General features: G+C 42.0%; 1 protein-coding gene across 5 annotated transcripts in view; it reads right to left on the bottom strand.

The window, feature by feature from the left end:
* Positions 1-17,717, bottom strand: part of ZMYND8 (zinc finger MYND-type containing 8) — a 109,868-nt gene that overhangs the window by 90,453 nt on the left and 1,698 nt on the right. For all 5 annotated transcript variants that reach the window (XM_077335542.1, XM_077335541.1, XM_077335540.1 and 2 more), the window contains exon 2: positions 11,575-11,618. In XM_077335542.1, the coding sequence (XP_077191657.1) occupies positions 11,575-11,618 (44 nt within the window). The remainder of the gene's footprint in view (positions 1-11,574; positions 11,619-17,717) is intronic.

The raw sequence follows: 17,717 nt of genomic DNA on the forward strand, positions 1-17,717 counted from the left end.
GTACCATGACCAAGCCACTTTTGTGTGGTCAGCGCATCAGCATTCTCCCAAAAATTCTGTGAAATACTGAGTCTCTGAAAAACACAGAGGACACTCCACACAGAAAAAAAATATTTAAGCAGAGTGTTACGACTCAGGGAAAGAGTTTTACCACAAGGGCTCCTTTTTATATGTAAGCAATATGCTGGAACATATTGCTTTAAGCATTAATATCATTTTGCTGCATGTAGCCAACACAGGGTGTTTGGGAAGAGTTTCAGAATTAATCACACTCTGGGCTGTCTAAGCTTAAGTGCTAGCAATCTCTTAGTTGCAGTCAAAGAAGATAATTTTATAGACCAAAAGGTAGATGCAGTGCAGCCATGATGAATCCTGTCTCTTTCCAGCAAACTCAGGGTCAGCAGGAATGCTTGCACCTAATTCAGCAACAAACCCTTTCTGTGACTTACTGGGGCTGGGCATGATTGGTTTTCTTAAGGAAGAAGATGGAAGGAAGATAAATGTAAGACAGTGTATGGAACAGTGCAATGATGTTCACTTCAGTGAGGTTATATATATATATATATAAAGCTCTCCTCTTTATTTAAATGCCAGGTGATCCTTAGCACAACAGCTGCTGAGCCACTGAACAGTATTCAGGATAGAATATGTGGCTCGGTGGTGATCCATGAAGAAGAAGAAAAGTTGGTTCTTATATGCAGCTTTTCTCTACCCAAAGGAGGCTCAAAGCGGCTTACAGTCGCCTTCCCTTTCCTCTCCCCACAACAGACACCCTGTGAGGGAGGTGAGGCTGAGAGAGCCCTGATATCACTGCTCGGTCAGAACAGTTTTATCAGTGCTGTGGCGAGCCCAAGGTTACCCAGCTGGCTGCATGTGGGGGAGTGCAGAATCGAATCTGGCATGCCAGTTTAGAAGTCCGCACTCCTAACCACTACACCAAACTGGCTCAGAATACAGGTCATGCTGAACAGCTATAAAACAGAAAAATGAAGGGGTAACTGCAAGTTGAAACAGGAATCTCTAAACTCATCACCAAGATGATTAGGGGGTTGGTGTACCTTCCCTATGGGGAAAAGCTGAAGAGCCTGGGACTTTTCAGTTTAGAAAAGTGGCAATGAAGGGGGGACTTGATAGAGGTTTATAAAATTATGCGTGAGGTAGAGAGTTGACAAAGATAATTTTTCTCTCACACAGAATCTAGAACTTGAAGGCATCTAATGAAGCTAATGGGCAGTAGATTCCGGTCAGACAAATGGAAATACTTCTTTACATAGAGTTATTAAAATGAGGAATTTGCTGCCAAGGGATGTAGTGACAGCCATAGGCATAAGACAGCTTTAAAAGGGGATTTGAGAGATTCATGGAGGATAGGCCTATCAATGGGTACTAGCTCTGGTGACTAAAAGGAACCTTCATGGTCAGAGGCACTAGACCTCTGAATCCCAGAATCAGGAGGCAACATCAGGGGAAGGCCTTGGCCTCTATACTCTCTCACTGGATCTCCAGAGGAACTAGTTGACCGCTGTATGATACAAGATGCACCACTGGTCTGATACAGCAGGGCTGTTTTTAATTTTTATATTCCTCTATCCACTTCTACTCCCCCCTACTCCCTCTATTTCATGCATTTCCAAGCCCATAAATATGACTGTTTACAATGAAAAGTACAATGGGGAAGACTGTGTGGGCAGGGTGGCATCCAGGGGAAGTGTTCGTTATTCTTTCTTTACTACAAAACTGCACACTACTTTAAGGCTATCTAGTTTATCTCTGAAATTAACTGTGACTTGAAGGCACACAATTATTATTAGCCCAACCAGCCTTCTAAGACATTGGCCTATAGTCATAGCGTAGCATGGTCATGAGCAAGATCCATTTTAATACTGGCAAGAGAGTTTCCTAAATGTTTATGGCTAGCCACAGGCAAGGGCCACCTGCCATGTACAATTCCCACTGCAGCTTGAGAGCAGCTACATGACACAGTTATTCTTGTAGCAGGAAGACACTGCTGCCACTGCCAGAGCAAAAAAAAAAAAATACCAGCCAACTATACAGCCAGGAAGAAATTGAGTATCATCTGCCCCACATATCATAATGCTTGTTAGGCTTGTTGTATACCAGCTGGCTTAATCTATTTCTGCTTGATTCACGTTCTAGCCTCATCCCTTGTGAGCACATGTACTTCTTGGGGCTATAGAATGTCCTCAAGTACCTTATATGTAAATTGCTATTAACTGCCCTCACCTGAAATGCAAAAAGAAACAGCTTGTTTAAAAGATTGGTTCTCTTTAAATAGCTAGACTGAGAAATATATTTCAGGAAAACATTATCTAAATGTAATTGCTACCGCATAATGGAAATGAAGACTATTATATTTTAACAATGAAAAAGCAAGAAGTACAGCAATAAAATTAGAACTGTCTGAGGGAAGGTGGTTAACTGCTTTCGCCCCAAACGGGGGAGGAGGATGCATCTGTCAACTTAAAGATCAAATATTTTGGACCAATTAATTCAGCCAGGAAGTTGCTCAATTACAGAGCAAGTAATTATTTCCAAGGAAAAAGTTTGCCAAGCTATGACACATAAGTCTGTACAAGCCGAATGGCCAGCAAGAGTTTTTAGCGGCGACTAAACAGTCTGCCTTGGCGAACTCTGTCGCCTTGCCTATTTAACTTGTATGCAGAGCACATCATGAGAAAGGCGGGATTAGAGGAGTCACAAATTGGGATCAAGATTGCAGGGAGAAATATCAACAACCTCAAATATGCAGATGATACCACTCTAATGGCAGAAAGTGAAGAGGAACTAAAGAGCCTGTTGATGCGGGTGAAGGAGGAGAGTGCCAAAGTTGGCTGGAAACTCAACATCAAGAAAACAAAGACCATGGCATCCGTTCCTCTCAATTCCTGGCAAATAGATGGGGAAGAAATGGAGATAGTGACAGATTTTATTTTCCTGGGCTCCAAGATCTCTGCAGATGGGGACTGCAGCAAGGAAATTAAAAGACGCTTGCTCCTGGGGAGGAAAGCTATGGCAAATCTAGACAGCATCCTAAAAAGTAGAGACATCACCCTGCCAATAAAAGTGTGTTTAGTCAAGGCTATGGTATTCCCAGTTGCAATGTATGGCTGCGAAAGTTGGGCCATAAGGAAGGCTGAGTGTCAAAGAATTGAGGCTTTTGAACTAAGGTGCTGGAGAAGACTCTTGCAAGTCCCTTGGACTGCAAGGCCAACAAACCGGTCAGTCCTAGAGGAGATCAGCCCTGACTGCTCCTTAGAAGGCCAGATCCTAAAGATGAAACTGAAATACTTTGGCCACCTCATGAGAAGGAAGGACTCCCTGGAGAAGAGCCTAATGCTGGTAGCGATCAAGGGCAAAAGAAGAAGGGGACGACAGAGAATGAGGTGGCTGGATGGAGTCACTGAAGCAGTAGGTGCAAACTTAAATGGACTCCAGGGAATGGCAGAGGACAGGAAGGCCTGGAGGATCATTGTCCATGGGGTCGCGATGGGTCGGACTTCGCACTTAACAACAACAAAACAGTCTGCACTTATCTGCTATGCAGGCAGAACTGTTACATCTTGTAACAAAATGTTGGAACTATCAAAGCCCACCTCAATAAAGTGAGATAGATGTAATCCATTTAACTTCAAGTTTCCCTCAAAACAAAAACTGCCAAGGCTGCCAGTAACAAGCACGTAGAATATTAGGACTCTTGTCTGCTCTGAAAAGCCTGACAAACAACTCCTCTCGAAAACATTTACTTGGAAGTAAATTCAGCAGAGCCTACTTCCAAATAAATATACTGAGTACAGCTGTTCAAGTTGCTACTCATTCAAGATAGGTCTAAAATTTTGCCTATAACAACTCTTGCATATAACAAAATTCCTAAAGCTAAAGCAACTAGAATTTATAGTAAGTAATAATTAAATTTAAATAAAATCCCAGCTGCATTTTCTAGTGTACTCAAGTACACATTTGTACTACAGTCATCGGATGGAAAAATGAAATGTAAAGAGTAATCATCTTCATGTTTTAACCTAAATAACATTTCATGTACTGAACTATGAAAAGGGTATGGGTGGGTGGTTCCAATGGAAGACAGAAATAGTGCAGGGCATTAATGAGCCTTATCCTTTACTCCCTTCATGTTAATAGAAATATAGCGCCCCCTAGTGTTTTCTTGTGCAGGAGATGAAAAAGGCTTCAGTGACAAACCATAGGAGCTGTGCTGTTTTACAAATCCCTAAAATATTTGTTTAAAGCAGAACTGCATATACCTAGAAACAATCAATTCACAACATTTTCTGTGTAAAACCATTCCTGAAACCAAAAAGCATATTTGTAAACCCAGCTGCCTTAGTTAGAGGAGACAAAAAGGGGGGAATGCCCCATACCGTGCTACAACTCTCCACGTGCTCCTTGCCTTCTCCTCAGCTGCTCAGCTCTGCCTCTCCTTTAATTCAGAGGAAATGTTCAAGAAATGGAGGGAATGACAGACTTCTAAATAAGAGTATCTGCATGTTACTATGCCCTGCAGGTCAGCCATTAGATAGGCGAAAGCTGGAAGTGATCTGAGACTGGCTAGGGAAGCCCACTGTAACAAGAAAAGCTTTTTCAGATATGTGAGGGGCAAATGTAAGGTAAACACAATTGGCACACTACTGGATGGAAAAACTCTGATAGAGGACAGACAGAAAGCAGAAGGGCTCAGTACCTATTTTGGACACATCTTGGGTGGGTAGTATTCAAGGTATAGTGTCTGGATGGCAGGTTGACCGAGAGGTTGTTGAAAGACACTTGGCTGCACTGAATGAGTTCATGTCCACTGGGCCAAATGGTATGCACTCGAGAACTCAAAGAATTTTCTGGAAAGCTTGCAGAATTTAGTACCTCTTGGAGGACTGGAGTGGTGCTAGAAGATTGGAGGAGAGCAAATGTTATCCCAATCTTCAAAGAAGGTAGGAAAGATGACCCGGGAAACTACAGTACGGTGAGTCTGACCTCAATTGCAGAGAAGATAACAGAGCAGATTTAAAAGGGGGTGATCTACAATCATCTGAAAAACAGTTTGTTGATCTAGGGAAGTCAGCATGGACTTGTCTCCAGCAGGTCCTGCCAGAACAACCTGGTTTCCTTCTTTGACTGAGTGATTGGCTTATCAGATTGTGGAAACTCAGTGGATGTTGTTTATCTGGGTTTCAGTAAAGCATTTGACAAGGTTCCCCATGATGTTCTGATGGGTAAACTGGGGTTCTTGTGGGATATGAGCAGTGTATTTATTTATTCATTTATTTGTCTGTCTTTTTCATTTATAGCCCACCACTCCCAGCAAACTGGCTCATGGCAGAGAACACTGTAAAATCCCCACAATAAAATCCCAATAAAACCAAAGGTCATCGCAAAAATCTCAGATAGGTTTGATAGTAAATGTTGGAAATGTAATAAAGCAATAGGTTCCTTTTATCATATGTGATGGAATTGTGAGAAAGCAAAAAAGTATTGGGCTAAAATACATATGGTGTTACAGGAAATATTTAAAATGCGATACCCAATGAAGCCTGAATCTATGTTGCTAAGTTTTCATGCAAGTGCATTACCAAGTTCTTGTAGAATCCTCTTCTTCCATGCAACTACGGCGGCGCGGTTGGTGTGGGCGAAGCACTGGAAGACGACTGAGACCCCAACTATTTCTACATGCCGAGACAAATTAGCGGACTTAGCAAAAATGGCAAGACTCACTAACATAGTTAATAAGAAACCACCGGAAGAATATGATGAACAGTGGAGCGATTAACTGGACTTTCTTAAGAAAGACAGCAGTAACTGTTAGGTTAGGACTAATATGCAATGGGAACTGACTACATATTTCTTGAGAAAATATCAGACTCTACTATGTATGGTATCCATGTATAGATGATGTATAGACTAATTTTTTGTTTCATAAAAAACTAAAGTTACAACTTATCAAACAGGATATAACGTTACAAAACGCACAATACAAAATACTGATATAACAATCTAATACAACATCAACTAACCGACCAAGATCAGTTTATAATCGATACTACACACTGAACTTCACACATAAAAACCTCCCACACATTACAATCCCCATCACCCTCAAATTTATTCTATCCCCTCCTCAAGATCCATCGTCAGAAACAAACTTTCATTCTTGAGATACTCTGGAACCACATTTCCTTTAAATTCTCCATATTCTTATCATTTTACAGATAGGTTAATTTAATCAATACATATGTTTTTGCTAATGTTATTAAGACAAGTAATAAACCCAGGAGTATTTGTTCCCTTCCAACATTTAGCAAAGTTGATTCTTGCTAAGGTCAGCATGTGGAGCATTATGGATGTTTGTTCATCATATATGGATGTTTGTTCCATATACAAACACTTTCTGGGTTCTTTGCTACTACTATTTCCTAACTATAAGATATAAGTCCCATTGCATACCCCATTGGTCAGACCCCATCTGGAGTACTGTGTGCAGTTCTGGAGGCCACACTTCAAAAAGGATGTGAGCAAAATTGAGAGGACTCAGAGGAGAGCAACAAGAATCCGAGGCCTGGGGGAGTTGGGAATGTCCAGCTTGGAGAAGGGGATAGTGATTGCTGTCTTTAAGTATTTGAAAGAGGAGGGCAGGGAAAGGTTCCTATTGGCAGCAGAGGATAGGACCCGCAGTAATGGATTTAAACTACGTGGAGAATGATATCGGCTAGAATGTTCACAGTCAGAATAGTTCAGCAACAGCATCAACTGCCTAAGGAGGTGGTGAGCTCCCCCTCCCTGACAATCTATAAGTAGCGGCTGGACAGATACTTATCCTGGATGCTTTAGGCTGATCCTGCATTGAGCTGGGGACTGGACTAGATGGCCAATATGGACACTTCCAACTCTTATGATTATATGAAAAGGCCAGGGAGGAAAGGAGGGACTCACAGTGCTCAGCTGGCATCCTACCTTCCCCAGTTCTGAGGAGCCCCAAACATGGAAGGCACCATAGCACAGGGAGAGAAGGGCAACTGCACATAAGGGGGCTCTTGTACTGTTACAGGTATTCTTATTTATATATCAGTGTAATAATGCAGGATTCCTCATTTGTTAAGTAAAATCTAGCTTGGAAAGTTTCATAAAGTCTCAAATGGACAAAAGGAATTTCTCAAATAGAAAATTTGGAAGTGGTTTATGAAATTTCACAGTGAGCAAATAATACTGTAGCGTTGTGCCCTGTGCAGCTGATGAGTATGGCCAAGCATCTCGTAGGTTCTTCTACCGTTTGATAAATGAAATTGTCAGTCAGGCAGGTCAGGAAGCTGCATGACTCTGGACGCTAAACAGAGTTTCTCAGCACACATAAGGAAAATTGAAGTCATCCATAATTACAAGGTCCTGATGCCCAGGTATTCTATCAAGCTGCTCAAGGAGGGCAGCATCCACATCTTCACCCTGCTCAGGTGGTCTGTAACATACACCAACCACTATATTTGTTTTTCCCTCCCTTATCTTCTCACAGAACCAAGTTTCAAATTGCAGTGCCCTAGAGTTAGAGTTACATCAGAGTAATACATGGAAATTACAAAACAAGAGTGTTTCCGTGAGCAGATATATCTGGAAATTTACAAGAAAACAAAAAACTGCTCATCAAATAAAACAAATCACATATTCATCAGGAAGTGCTTTAGCTTGACTCCCAAAAGAAGAAAAATATTTTCTATAATATATCAATGCTTCCAAGGGAAAAACTGGACTGGATATATGAACCTATCTCTAAATGCTACACTTACAAATTATTTCAAAATTAACCAAACTACTTCCAAAAAGCCATGTTTAGCAACCAGGAGTGAGTGATACAATTAAGTTGTCCAGAAGGCCCCAGGATATAATTCACCATAGGATCCTCTCATTGTTTAATCTGGTCAACAGAGCCGAGAAACCAGAGCTTGGCTTCAGTCCTTCAAATACTGGTTAAAATGTCACTTCCATGCTTACCCAAATAGTTTATTAATCAACCTTCTGAGTGATCCTTATTCTCTTAGCTGGTTAAGTAAAAGGCCACAGATACTTCAAATGATGGGTTTGGACATCATAACTCTCAGTATGCAAGAAGAAGGGGTTATAGTAAAATTAATCTCATAGAGATTAGATCAGGATACCCAGTCTACTAGTCTACTAATAGAATATTTGAAGAAACTGAGATCTCTGTATTGATGAGAAACAGTGGATTAGGTAAAGGTATCCCCTGTGCAAGCACCGAGTCATGCCTGACCCTTGGGGTGATGTCCTCTAGCGTTTTCATGGCAGACTCCATACGGGGTGGTTTGCCAGTGCCTTCCCCAGTCATTACCGTTTACCCCCAGCAAGCTGGGTACTCATTTTACCAGCCTCAGAAGGATGGGAGGCTGAGTCAACCCTGAGCCGGCTGCTGGGATTGAACTCCCAGCCTCATGGGCAGAGCATGTCTGCTGCCTTACCACTCTGCGCCACAAGAGGCTCTTAACAGTAGATTAAAATTATACTAAGTGTAAAAGACTCAGCAATAATTGTAAAAGCAGATAAGTCTTTGTTGGCAATCTTAAATGAAAATCTCTCCACTATGGGTTCTGTAACTGCATTTTTGTACATAACGAAAACAGAAATGGCTAGTCAAGAAATATGCCATTAGTTACTCACATTCGTAGTTTAAAAACTCTTAAGATGTTATTAATTCACTATTAAAATAAATATGCTTTGACCAAGATAGTCCAGGCTAGCCCAATCTTGTCACATTTTGAAAGCTAAGCAAGGTTGGCCCTGGTTAGTATTTGGATGGGAGACCACCAAGAAATGCCACAGTGGCGACACAGAGGTAGGCAATGGCAAACCACCTCTGAATGTCTGTTGCCTTGAAAGCACTATAGGATTGCCATAAATCAGCCATGATTTGATGACACTTTTCACCATCAGAATGAAAACGCAAATTTGATTTATAATTTTAAAATTTTTAAATAGTTTCTCTACATAATCCAGTTTTTAAATGGAAATTGAATGGAACAGACGCAGCCTATTTAGAAAAAGAAATTGATGCAATTTCTCCAGCAAGAAGAGCCAGGCAGAAACCTGCATCCATTCTCACTGCCTAGATTGAATCAGCAGTAATCAAAAACCTAATTTGTGAAAACATAAACTTCCTTACTGGGCACTCTCTCATAAATCATATTTTCATGTGATTCTGCAATTTCTCAACATGGGCAAATTCAGGATTTGTACTTAAGGTGAATTTGCAGATACAGTCAATAAATATATGTTTACTAATTTACCGTTTCCCTTTGTTTCCTTCAGCAGCTGATCTCTGTGGGGAGCAAAGAAACTGATGATCTAATCTAGAAAGAGCACAGTACGCTAGAACCCCCTGCCCTCTAAACCTAGAACCATGGCCACGGCCACCATATATCTACACAGCATCCCATGATGTAGTCTGGCCTTAATGCCATCTTGAAGAAACTCCAAGATACTCTTAATCTTGGGTGCTCAGGGATTAATGGCCTTCCTTCGACACCACTTCACGTGTGCCTTCACAGATGCCCCCCCCCCCATTGACAAATTGCCAATGCTTCCAACAGGATCTGGTCTCTATAAGGAGGAGTGTGCTGTAGGAAGATGTGTTGCTCCTTCACCTGCCCCTCTTCAGTCTCAGCCCATGATAGGTACTTGGCTTGGTCCTCTCAACTCATGATTCCTATTGGTCTTGCCTGCCCTGCCTATCATGCCACACCTGCCTAGTAAGATCACTGGGATGGTATAGTGTGGCAGAAGTGCCACATAAAATGCCAGGCACCTCCCCCCCTCTTCCGCCCACTGTATAACTTTCTTCTTAGGGATGCTCCAAGCAGCACCATAGTTTCTCCACAGCTGGCTTCCACAGTGCAGGCATGATGGATTGTTTTTTAAAACAATCCATCATTAATTTTAAAAAAATGGTTCTCCAAGATAAAAACAACAGAAATAGTATCTGTCTTCAGAAAACCAACACACTATATTCAATATGCAGACATTCAAACAAAATAACTCTGGCAAACACTTCTGACATTTTGAACAAAAACGGGTTGGCTGAGCAAATTTTTTGTGTGCAAAAGGTCCCATATTGAGGACCTGGCATTTCCACTGAACTAGCAAATGCAGGGAAAGCCCTTTCCGAGCCTGAGACCCTGAAGACCTGTTGCCCATCAGAACAGAAAATACTGGGTTAGATGAATCAATGCTCTGTCTCATAAGGTCTCTCAACAGTGGTGGGTCGTCATTCAGGCTATCAGCAAGTATGCAAATTTTCTCAAGAGTAGCCTAAGTGATCATAATAGATTGGGCTCATGCAGCAGACATCAGTTCCAGTCCCTTTCTCAGGTACTCATACCTGAATGATTTACAATAAATCTTATTTCCCCCATAGTCTGTAAACTGATTAAAGTGTATATAAAACCTTTCCCACTCCTGTTATATGTCCCAGGTTCAATGCTGTTGGGAAGTAGGTTTTCTCCTCTTCTTTCCCTCGGCATTCAAGCACCTACTGAGTTTCTCTGATCTTTCCCAAACCTGCTTTGCTGCCAGGTTTTTGGAAAGACTGCAGCAAAGTCTGGATGGCAGCCATGGGTGCGGGAAAGTTTGAATTTTCCTAGTCCCACCCATATAGAAGCCATTTTCCATGCTCTGGTCTCCAAGGAAGCCATTTTATTCCACCACTTAGAGGCCTTTTTGTTTTTCCAGTCAGCAGTTGAATATTTGTTATAACAATATGTCTGCCAGGTTCACTGAATTCCCAGCTTTCTTTTTTTTAAGTCTCTGTTCCCTTTTCATGTGTGTGTGGAGATATGCCTTTCCCCTTATACCTCTGTAACAAAAGGAACTAGGGGTTTTTTTTATTAAGAATTCGAAGAACCTGATTCACATATTGGTATGATATCATGACAATATGATTTTTTTTCAAAAACTCTGAAAAGCTGAGGTGGGGGCTGACTTAGGTCATTCCCAAGAGGCTAGGAGCAGGGAAAATGTTAGAAAACCTGCCCATACAGAAGCCCTCTTGCTGCTTTGCTGTATCAGCAACCAGAACAGCAGCACAGAAACCACATATACCTGTCAGCATATAGAAAACTCCTATAATTAGTATGAACTCCATGCATCTGAGGAAGGGAGGTGTGACTCACAAAAACTTATGCTAGAATAAATTATTCTAGCATAAGAATAGCCTCTAGACTTCTGTCTAGCCTCTAGACTTCTGTCTTATTTGGGGCCTGCCTTAGAAATTGATCTATGTCATTTTCAAACTTGTTTTCATAGAACTTCTATGCGGAATATGCAGCTAGTAGTCAGAGTTAAAATATTTTGACTCTACATAGTGCTTCTGCATTGCTGATATTTAATGAGAAGCTGCTGGTAAAGCAAGTTAGTATTCTTCTCATCAGCAGATGACCTTAAAAGATCTGCTCATACAGACTATTTCAATGCCATCTACAAATCTTGAAAAATCTCAATTAAGCCAATGCTAACACATCCAACATGCCGTTTTAAATTGATTATACTTACCCCATCATGACAACCAAATTCTTGTGAGACGTTCTTTTACAGTTCTAGCGGGAAAAAACTTTGTTTTAGGATCCAGATTAAAGAAAGATAACACATTTTAGCAACAGATTAAATAATTGTACAGGAAGCGTTAACAAATGTTCATAGTCAACGTTTTAGCTTACTAGCACTAAGATTTGCTTCTGTACCATTATTCTCAAAACAAAATGCAATCACAGCTCTGGTCATTATACAGCAAAACTAATATATAAACGTAAGACCTACGTTTGCATTTTGTTTTCTCATTTTCTTTGTAACTCTCAATTTCCTCCAGAGGAGTAGCCTCTGTTGTAACCAAAACACAATCTCACCACATTTTTAGAAGATTAACAAATGTATTATGGCACACACTTTTGCAAACAAGTATTCTTTTCGCAATACATTCCTGTATAGACTTATATCAGTCAAAACCAACTAACTTCAATGGACATAACTGGTAGTAACACTGCAGAGATTGCAGTACCCTTCAGTATACTATACATATCTAACATCCATAATAGGAAAGGCATAATAGATTTGTTTGGATAAACAAATAAGTATAAAACAAGTTCTTACAAAATGAGATGAAGTCACAGATACAAGAAATATATTATAAAAATATATAATTCTAAACATGGTCAAATCTGAGGATAACAAATCTGGAAACCGGAGGCATAAATAGACAAGACAGGCCTTTGCACAAACCTGAAACACTTTCTAGGTTTGCAGAAAAAGCTAAAATATTTTGTAAAAATTAAATTGGGGGAGGGGGAGACCCCAAAAATAGAAAAAATGCCTGTCACTTTAAGAAATAAATGCCCCCTAAGTGGTCATTGCTATGCAACCTCAATAATATTGCCAGTCTTCATGCTCTCATTTCTGTCAATAAAACAAAGCTGGAAGGAACAGGGGCATTTCCTGGCCTGCTTTAGCTTTTGAGAAGGACTCATTTCAGCTAGGCCTGGCAGCAACCACTAGACAACTTGTTACCACGTACATGACTCACTCAGGCCCAGCAGGTTGCTACTACACCAACTGCATGAAAACCACTGTAGTGTAGTGGTTAGAGCAGCCTCTTTCAACCATGGTTTCATGAAACCATAGGGTTTCTTGACGGCCCTTGAAGGGTTTCCTGAATGGGTTGGAGTTAACGAGCCGTAAGGGAGTGGCGGGCTATAAATCTAATAATAATAATAATAAATAATAATAATATTAATATATAGTTTTAAACATTTATATTATATGACCATATATCATCATGCTGACCATATGGGCCTTAAGGGGTTGGGAAGTGGCAGGACCCTAGGTGAGCATGTATACAGCTATGCTTCCCAACCATATTCTGCACAATAGTACCACATCTGGGGTTTCTGGAAGCTTGAATAAATTTTCAGGGGTCTCTCAATGGTAAAAGTTGAGACAGGCTGGTTTAGAGTATCAGACTAGGATCTGAGAGACCCAACAGAAGAATTATGTAAGCTGCTTTGAATTCCCATCATGGAGGAAGACAGGAAATATATGAAGGAAAAATCAGAATATGGGAGCTGCCAGAGAAAGAAGAAATAGTGAAGGGCTACAGGGGAACGTAAGATGGCCCCTCCAAGTCTTTGCGGATTTCACACCATGCAAATGGGCTCAGCTCAGACAGATGGCCAATACTGTTCAATTCTCATAGTTTTCCTGGACTGAGGGTACAAGGGGAAGGGAAGGAGGGAAAGTATAAGACATTGGAGGAAATAAAGGTAGGTGAACTGATGGATGGGAAAAAAGAAGCAAGCAGGGAAAAGTGAGAGGCTATAAGGACTTTGAGGGATGGAATAAAGGAAATAGTGAAAAAGTAAAATTAAATACCCCCTGCAAGTCCTTTTGTAGTCATCCACAGAGTTAGGTCACATCTCTGCTCACTCAGGTAGGGCATTCATACTCAAATTATTTTGAGTGGACTTAATGGATGACCATAGGCTGGCCTTCCAGTTTTTTACAAGCTCCTCCATACAGATCTCTATCTGTATTTTGCCTTGCAGTCCAATATGTTTTTGTTGTTCTTTCTGAGTGGGAAGTAGATGATTTCACCCCACTGAATGTTTTGTTCTATTTCAGTGGGGGAAGTTATCCACAGATTGTTAACTATGCCCAAGTTATGCTCCCTAGGGTGGGAAAACAAACAGCACATGGCCACCATCTGATATTCTGCCATCTGTTGGAGCATCCTTCTGCCAAAGGCTGCTTCCTCCAAGGTGGATTGGTCTATCTTGTGGTGTCTATCAAGAATCAAAAAGGGACCACCAGGTCACAGCTTGACATATTTCTCCCACTGGGTCACTCGTGGTAACAGCAGCTCTCAAGGAATAAGCAGTCTCATATGCCTTGTAGATGCACTGTTTCAGCCAGAACACGATGGAGGATAGGACACTGGCCTCCCCAAGTTCTGGGTGCTATGAGAAATGAACAGGGTATCAGACAACCTAAGGAATGCTGGCCTGTTCAGCACACGTCTAAGATATGCCATTCCTTCTTCTTCCAGTCCTTCAGTTTGGGACAGAAGACTGGCCATACCGGACTCTGGTTCCTGCAGAACAGAGTTCCCTTTGGAGATTAAGGAAAAATCCATGAATACTGTCACCAAATCTCTTCAGAAGCTGCACAGCTCCTTTCATGAGGACAGTGCTATAATCTCTGATACTCCTCACCAACATCACTGCCACCAGGAAGGTCACCTTCCAAAACAGACACTTTAGTTCAGCTGCTTCAAATGGTGAGTGGGGCAGTGCCCTCAAGATTGTGGAGAGTTTCCAGGAGAGGAAAATGTGTCAATCTCTTGATGTATCTGCTTGAGCTCAGACTCCTGAGCCTACTGTGGCCTAGAGCAGGGGTGGTCAAACTATGGCCCTCCAGATGTCCGTGGACTACAATTCCCATGAGCCCCTGCCAGCAAATGCTGGCAGGGGCTCATGGGAATTGTAGTCCACGGACATCTGGAGGGCCACAGTTTGACCACCCCTGGCCTAGAGTCTCATACATTGGAGCAACCTATCCCCGGAAAACAACACCATGATGGGACAAGTTGGGTGCCACCATTACAGCGGATGCTGACTCACAGGATGCCTTCTACCCCCTCCCCCCCCACACACACACAAACACTTTCTCTTGTGCCCAGGTGTGGAGTGCTTGACTTGGCCCTTTTCCTGCCTGGCACCTTGGCACTCCCCCCACTCCTGGGGGAGTAGCCACCTCCTTGAGATCTTTCTTCTTAGTCTGAGGCCCCAGCCCAAAAGCCTTGGGCTGACTACTTGAAGGCCTTTTTCGTAGTCTTCAGGGCTGTTGCGCTGATTCTGTGAGTGGGTACAGCCCCTGGAGTTTTACCTTCACTCATCTTGTGATTAAATAGGAGAAGGTTTTTCACCAGCAGGTAACTGGAACTACCCAGGAGCCTGCTACATGAGCAGAGGGCTATTAGAAACTGGAAGGGCAGCCCATGGTCACCCATTAAGGCCACTTAAAATAATTTGAATATGAATAGCCCTACCTGAGCAAGCAGAGGCATGACCTAACCATCTGTGGATGACTTCCCCCACTGAAGTAGAAAGAATAAACAGTTCCATCAGAATGGAAATGGACCACTTCCATCTGATGACATGTTGATCAAATGCAATAGCGCAGATCATTTTCCAACAAGGGGCAATTAGTTTCCATAGTGAGTTAGCCAATCCAGGGTTTAGCTGAGCCCAAGCCTGGCTGTATCATCATCATCAATCATAAAATGTAGATATAGATTCAAACTTGGCAGCTTCACACAAGGAGTCTTCCTTTTAAACTGTTTTGGTAAAGTGTGGCAATTCATATGTGAGATAACAATATCATGGCCAGCAGTTGTCTTTACATCATTTACATTGGGCAAACTGAATAAAGTTATCACACCCATAAATATTTTCAAAGACCAAGGCATTCAGTGGGAAACTAAAAAACTGCCTGCTTACATAAACCCAATGAAAGTAGAATTACAGTGTGAAATTGTTGAGCTGGAAGGACATCTGAAACTATGAGTCCTAGCCTCAACAGAGACAAGGAGTGGTAAGCTCACTACCCAGACACATATCAACACCCCTCCCTCCTCTGCTGAGGAAATCAGATAAAGCAAGCTCTGGTTTGGAACATCTTATATGGCACTACTACAGTTGTTAACCTTTAACATGTAGAAAGCTTCTGCTGAATCACATTTTCCTTTTATTAAACCTGGGTGGGCAAAAGATTGTGATTATCAGCATAACTTCAGTTGTTCAGAAGCCAGAGAGAATATTCACTGCCCACTGCTCCTTGGTTTAAATGCAGCCTTGGAAGACTAGAAATCTCATCCTGTTTTCCAGGCAATTTCCACCCCACCCTGCAAGGACTGATCCCATCAAATTAGTTCTCTCTCTCTCTCTCTCTCTCTGTCCCTCTCCTTGTCCATACTGCAGCCGCTTTTCTCTAGTGAGGTCATGAATGAGAAACAGTTGTTAATAATTGTCAAATAATAATAGCTAATCATTTTTTGAACACATGAATCTTCCTTATACGGAACACAGAATCAGACCACTGCCCCAGATCACTACTGTTTACTCAGACTAATTTCTTTTTCATTCTCAGCACTTCTTCCCTGTAGAACAATGGTATACATTGACTACCCACAACCAACCCCTTGTGTACGGCAATATGCAAGCAATATGCAAGCAATATGCAATGTTCACCCAGATATATGTGCACATCTATGGGCAGGTAAGAGCCTCTTGTGGCGCAGAGTGGTAAGGCAGTGATATGCTGTCTGGAGCTGTCTGCCCATGAGGTTGGGAGTTCAATCCCAGCAGCCGGCTCAAGGTTGACTCAGCCTTCCATCCTTCCGAGGTCGGTAAAATGAGTACCCAGCTTGCTGGGGGGTAAACGGTAATGACTGGGGAAGGCACTGGCAAACCACCCCGTATTGAGTCTGCCATGAAAACGCTGGAGGGCGTCACCCCAAGGGTCAGACATGACTCGGTGCTTGCACAGGGGATTCCTTTACCTTTCCTTTATGGGCAGGTACCTGCTATATATATATGAGCTGTACAATAGAGTAACCGTAACTAACTCCAGGCCCTGGAGTGAGGCATTGTGCAATAGAGTCTAGTTTCAGGGGTTCATAGCTCATAATGTAGCACCTATGAACACCCACTGACACTTTTCCTGGTGCCAACCACATGCTTTTAGAAATTGGGTAGGGACAGACAGGATTGGCAGTTCTCCCAACTGGGATTTGCCTCAGCCATTTATTTATTTCATTTATACCCCACCTTTCTCTTCAATGGATACCCAGGCTAGTTTACACCATTCTCTACTTCTGCATTTTTTCCTTACAACAACCCAGATAAATTGTAATAGTGTAATGGTTGGATCTCAGAGGATTTCCACTGCTAAGAGGGAAGTTTTCTCCAGCTCCCCTCTCCTGCAGTAGACCAGCTACTCCCCCTAGTGCTACTCCAGGGAGTACTGTTCCTTAAGGAACAGCATTCCAAGGGGATATGGGGGGGGGGGGGGAGATGTAGCAAGAAGCAGAAGGTGAGAAATTTCCATCTGGACAGAAATTCCTTCTATCCCTTGGGCCAGCTAAAGATTTCCAGGCCACAAAGTATGCAACATCTTCAGGGAAATAGTCACCCACTACACTTCTATCAAAACGGCAGAATTAGTTTTCTCCATACCCGATTTGTGGAGGGGACACTATAAAACAGTCTGCCCATGTTCAGCTTTAGTCCTGTGAGCAAGCTGGTAGACTGTAGTACTGAAGATTTGTCTCTCAAGAGGAAGGCAGGAAAGGTTCTGAAAACCTTAAAAGGATTAGTAGAAGAGAGTATCTTCCCTAGATTTGTGTTCCTTGAGAGGAATTTAATTTACAAGACCAAGCCTGGCTCTTTCTTCTGCTTTAAAAACAGCAGACTGATATGCATGAAGTAGTAGGCAAAGCTTTCTGTGCCATGAGAATGAACATTATCACTTGCAGTTCAAATGACTGTTAAAGATATTGTTAAAGCTAGTTTAAAAGTTGGCAGCACCCATTGGGAGGGAGATGTGTTCTCCCACTGCAGTCAAATAACAGAAACTTGGGGAACTTA

The sequence above is a fragment of the Paroedura picta genome, chromosome 4 (assembly GCF_049243985.1).
Source record: "Paroedura picta isolate Pp20150507F chromosome 4, Ppicta_v3.0, whole genome shotgun sequence".
NCBI classification, from domain to species: domain Eukaryota; kingdom Metazoa; phylum Chordata; class Lepidosauria; order Squamata; family Gekkonidae; genus Paroedura; species Paroedura picta.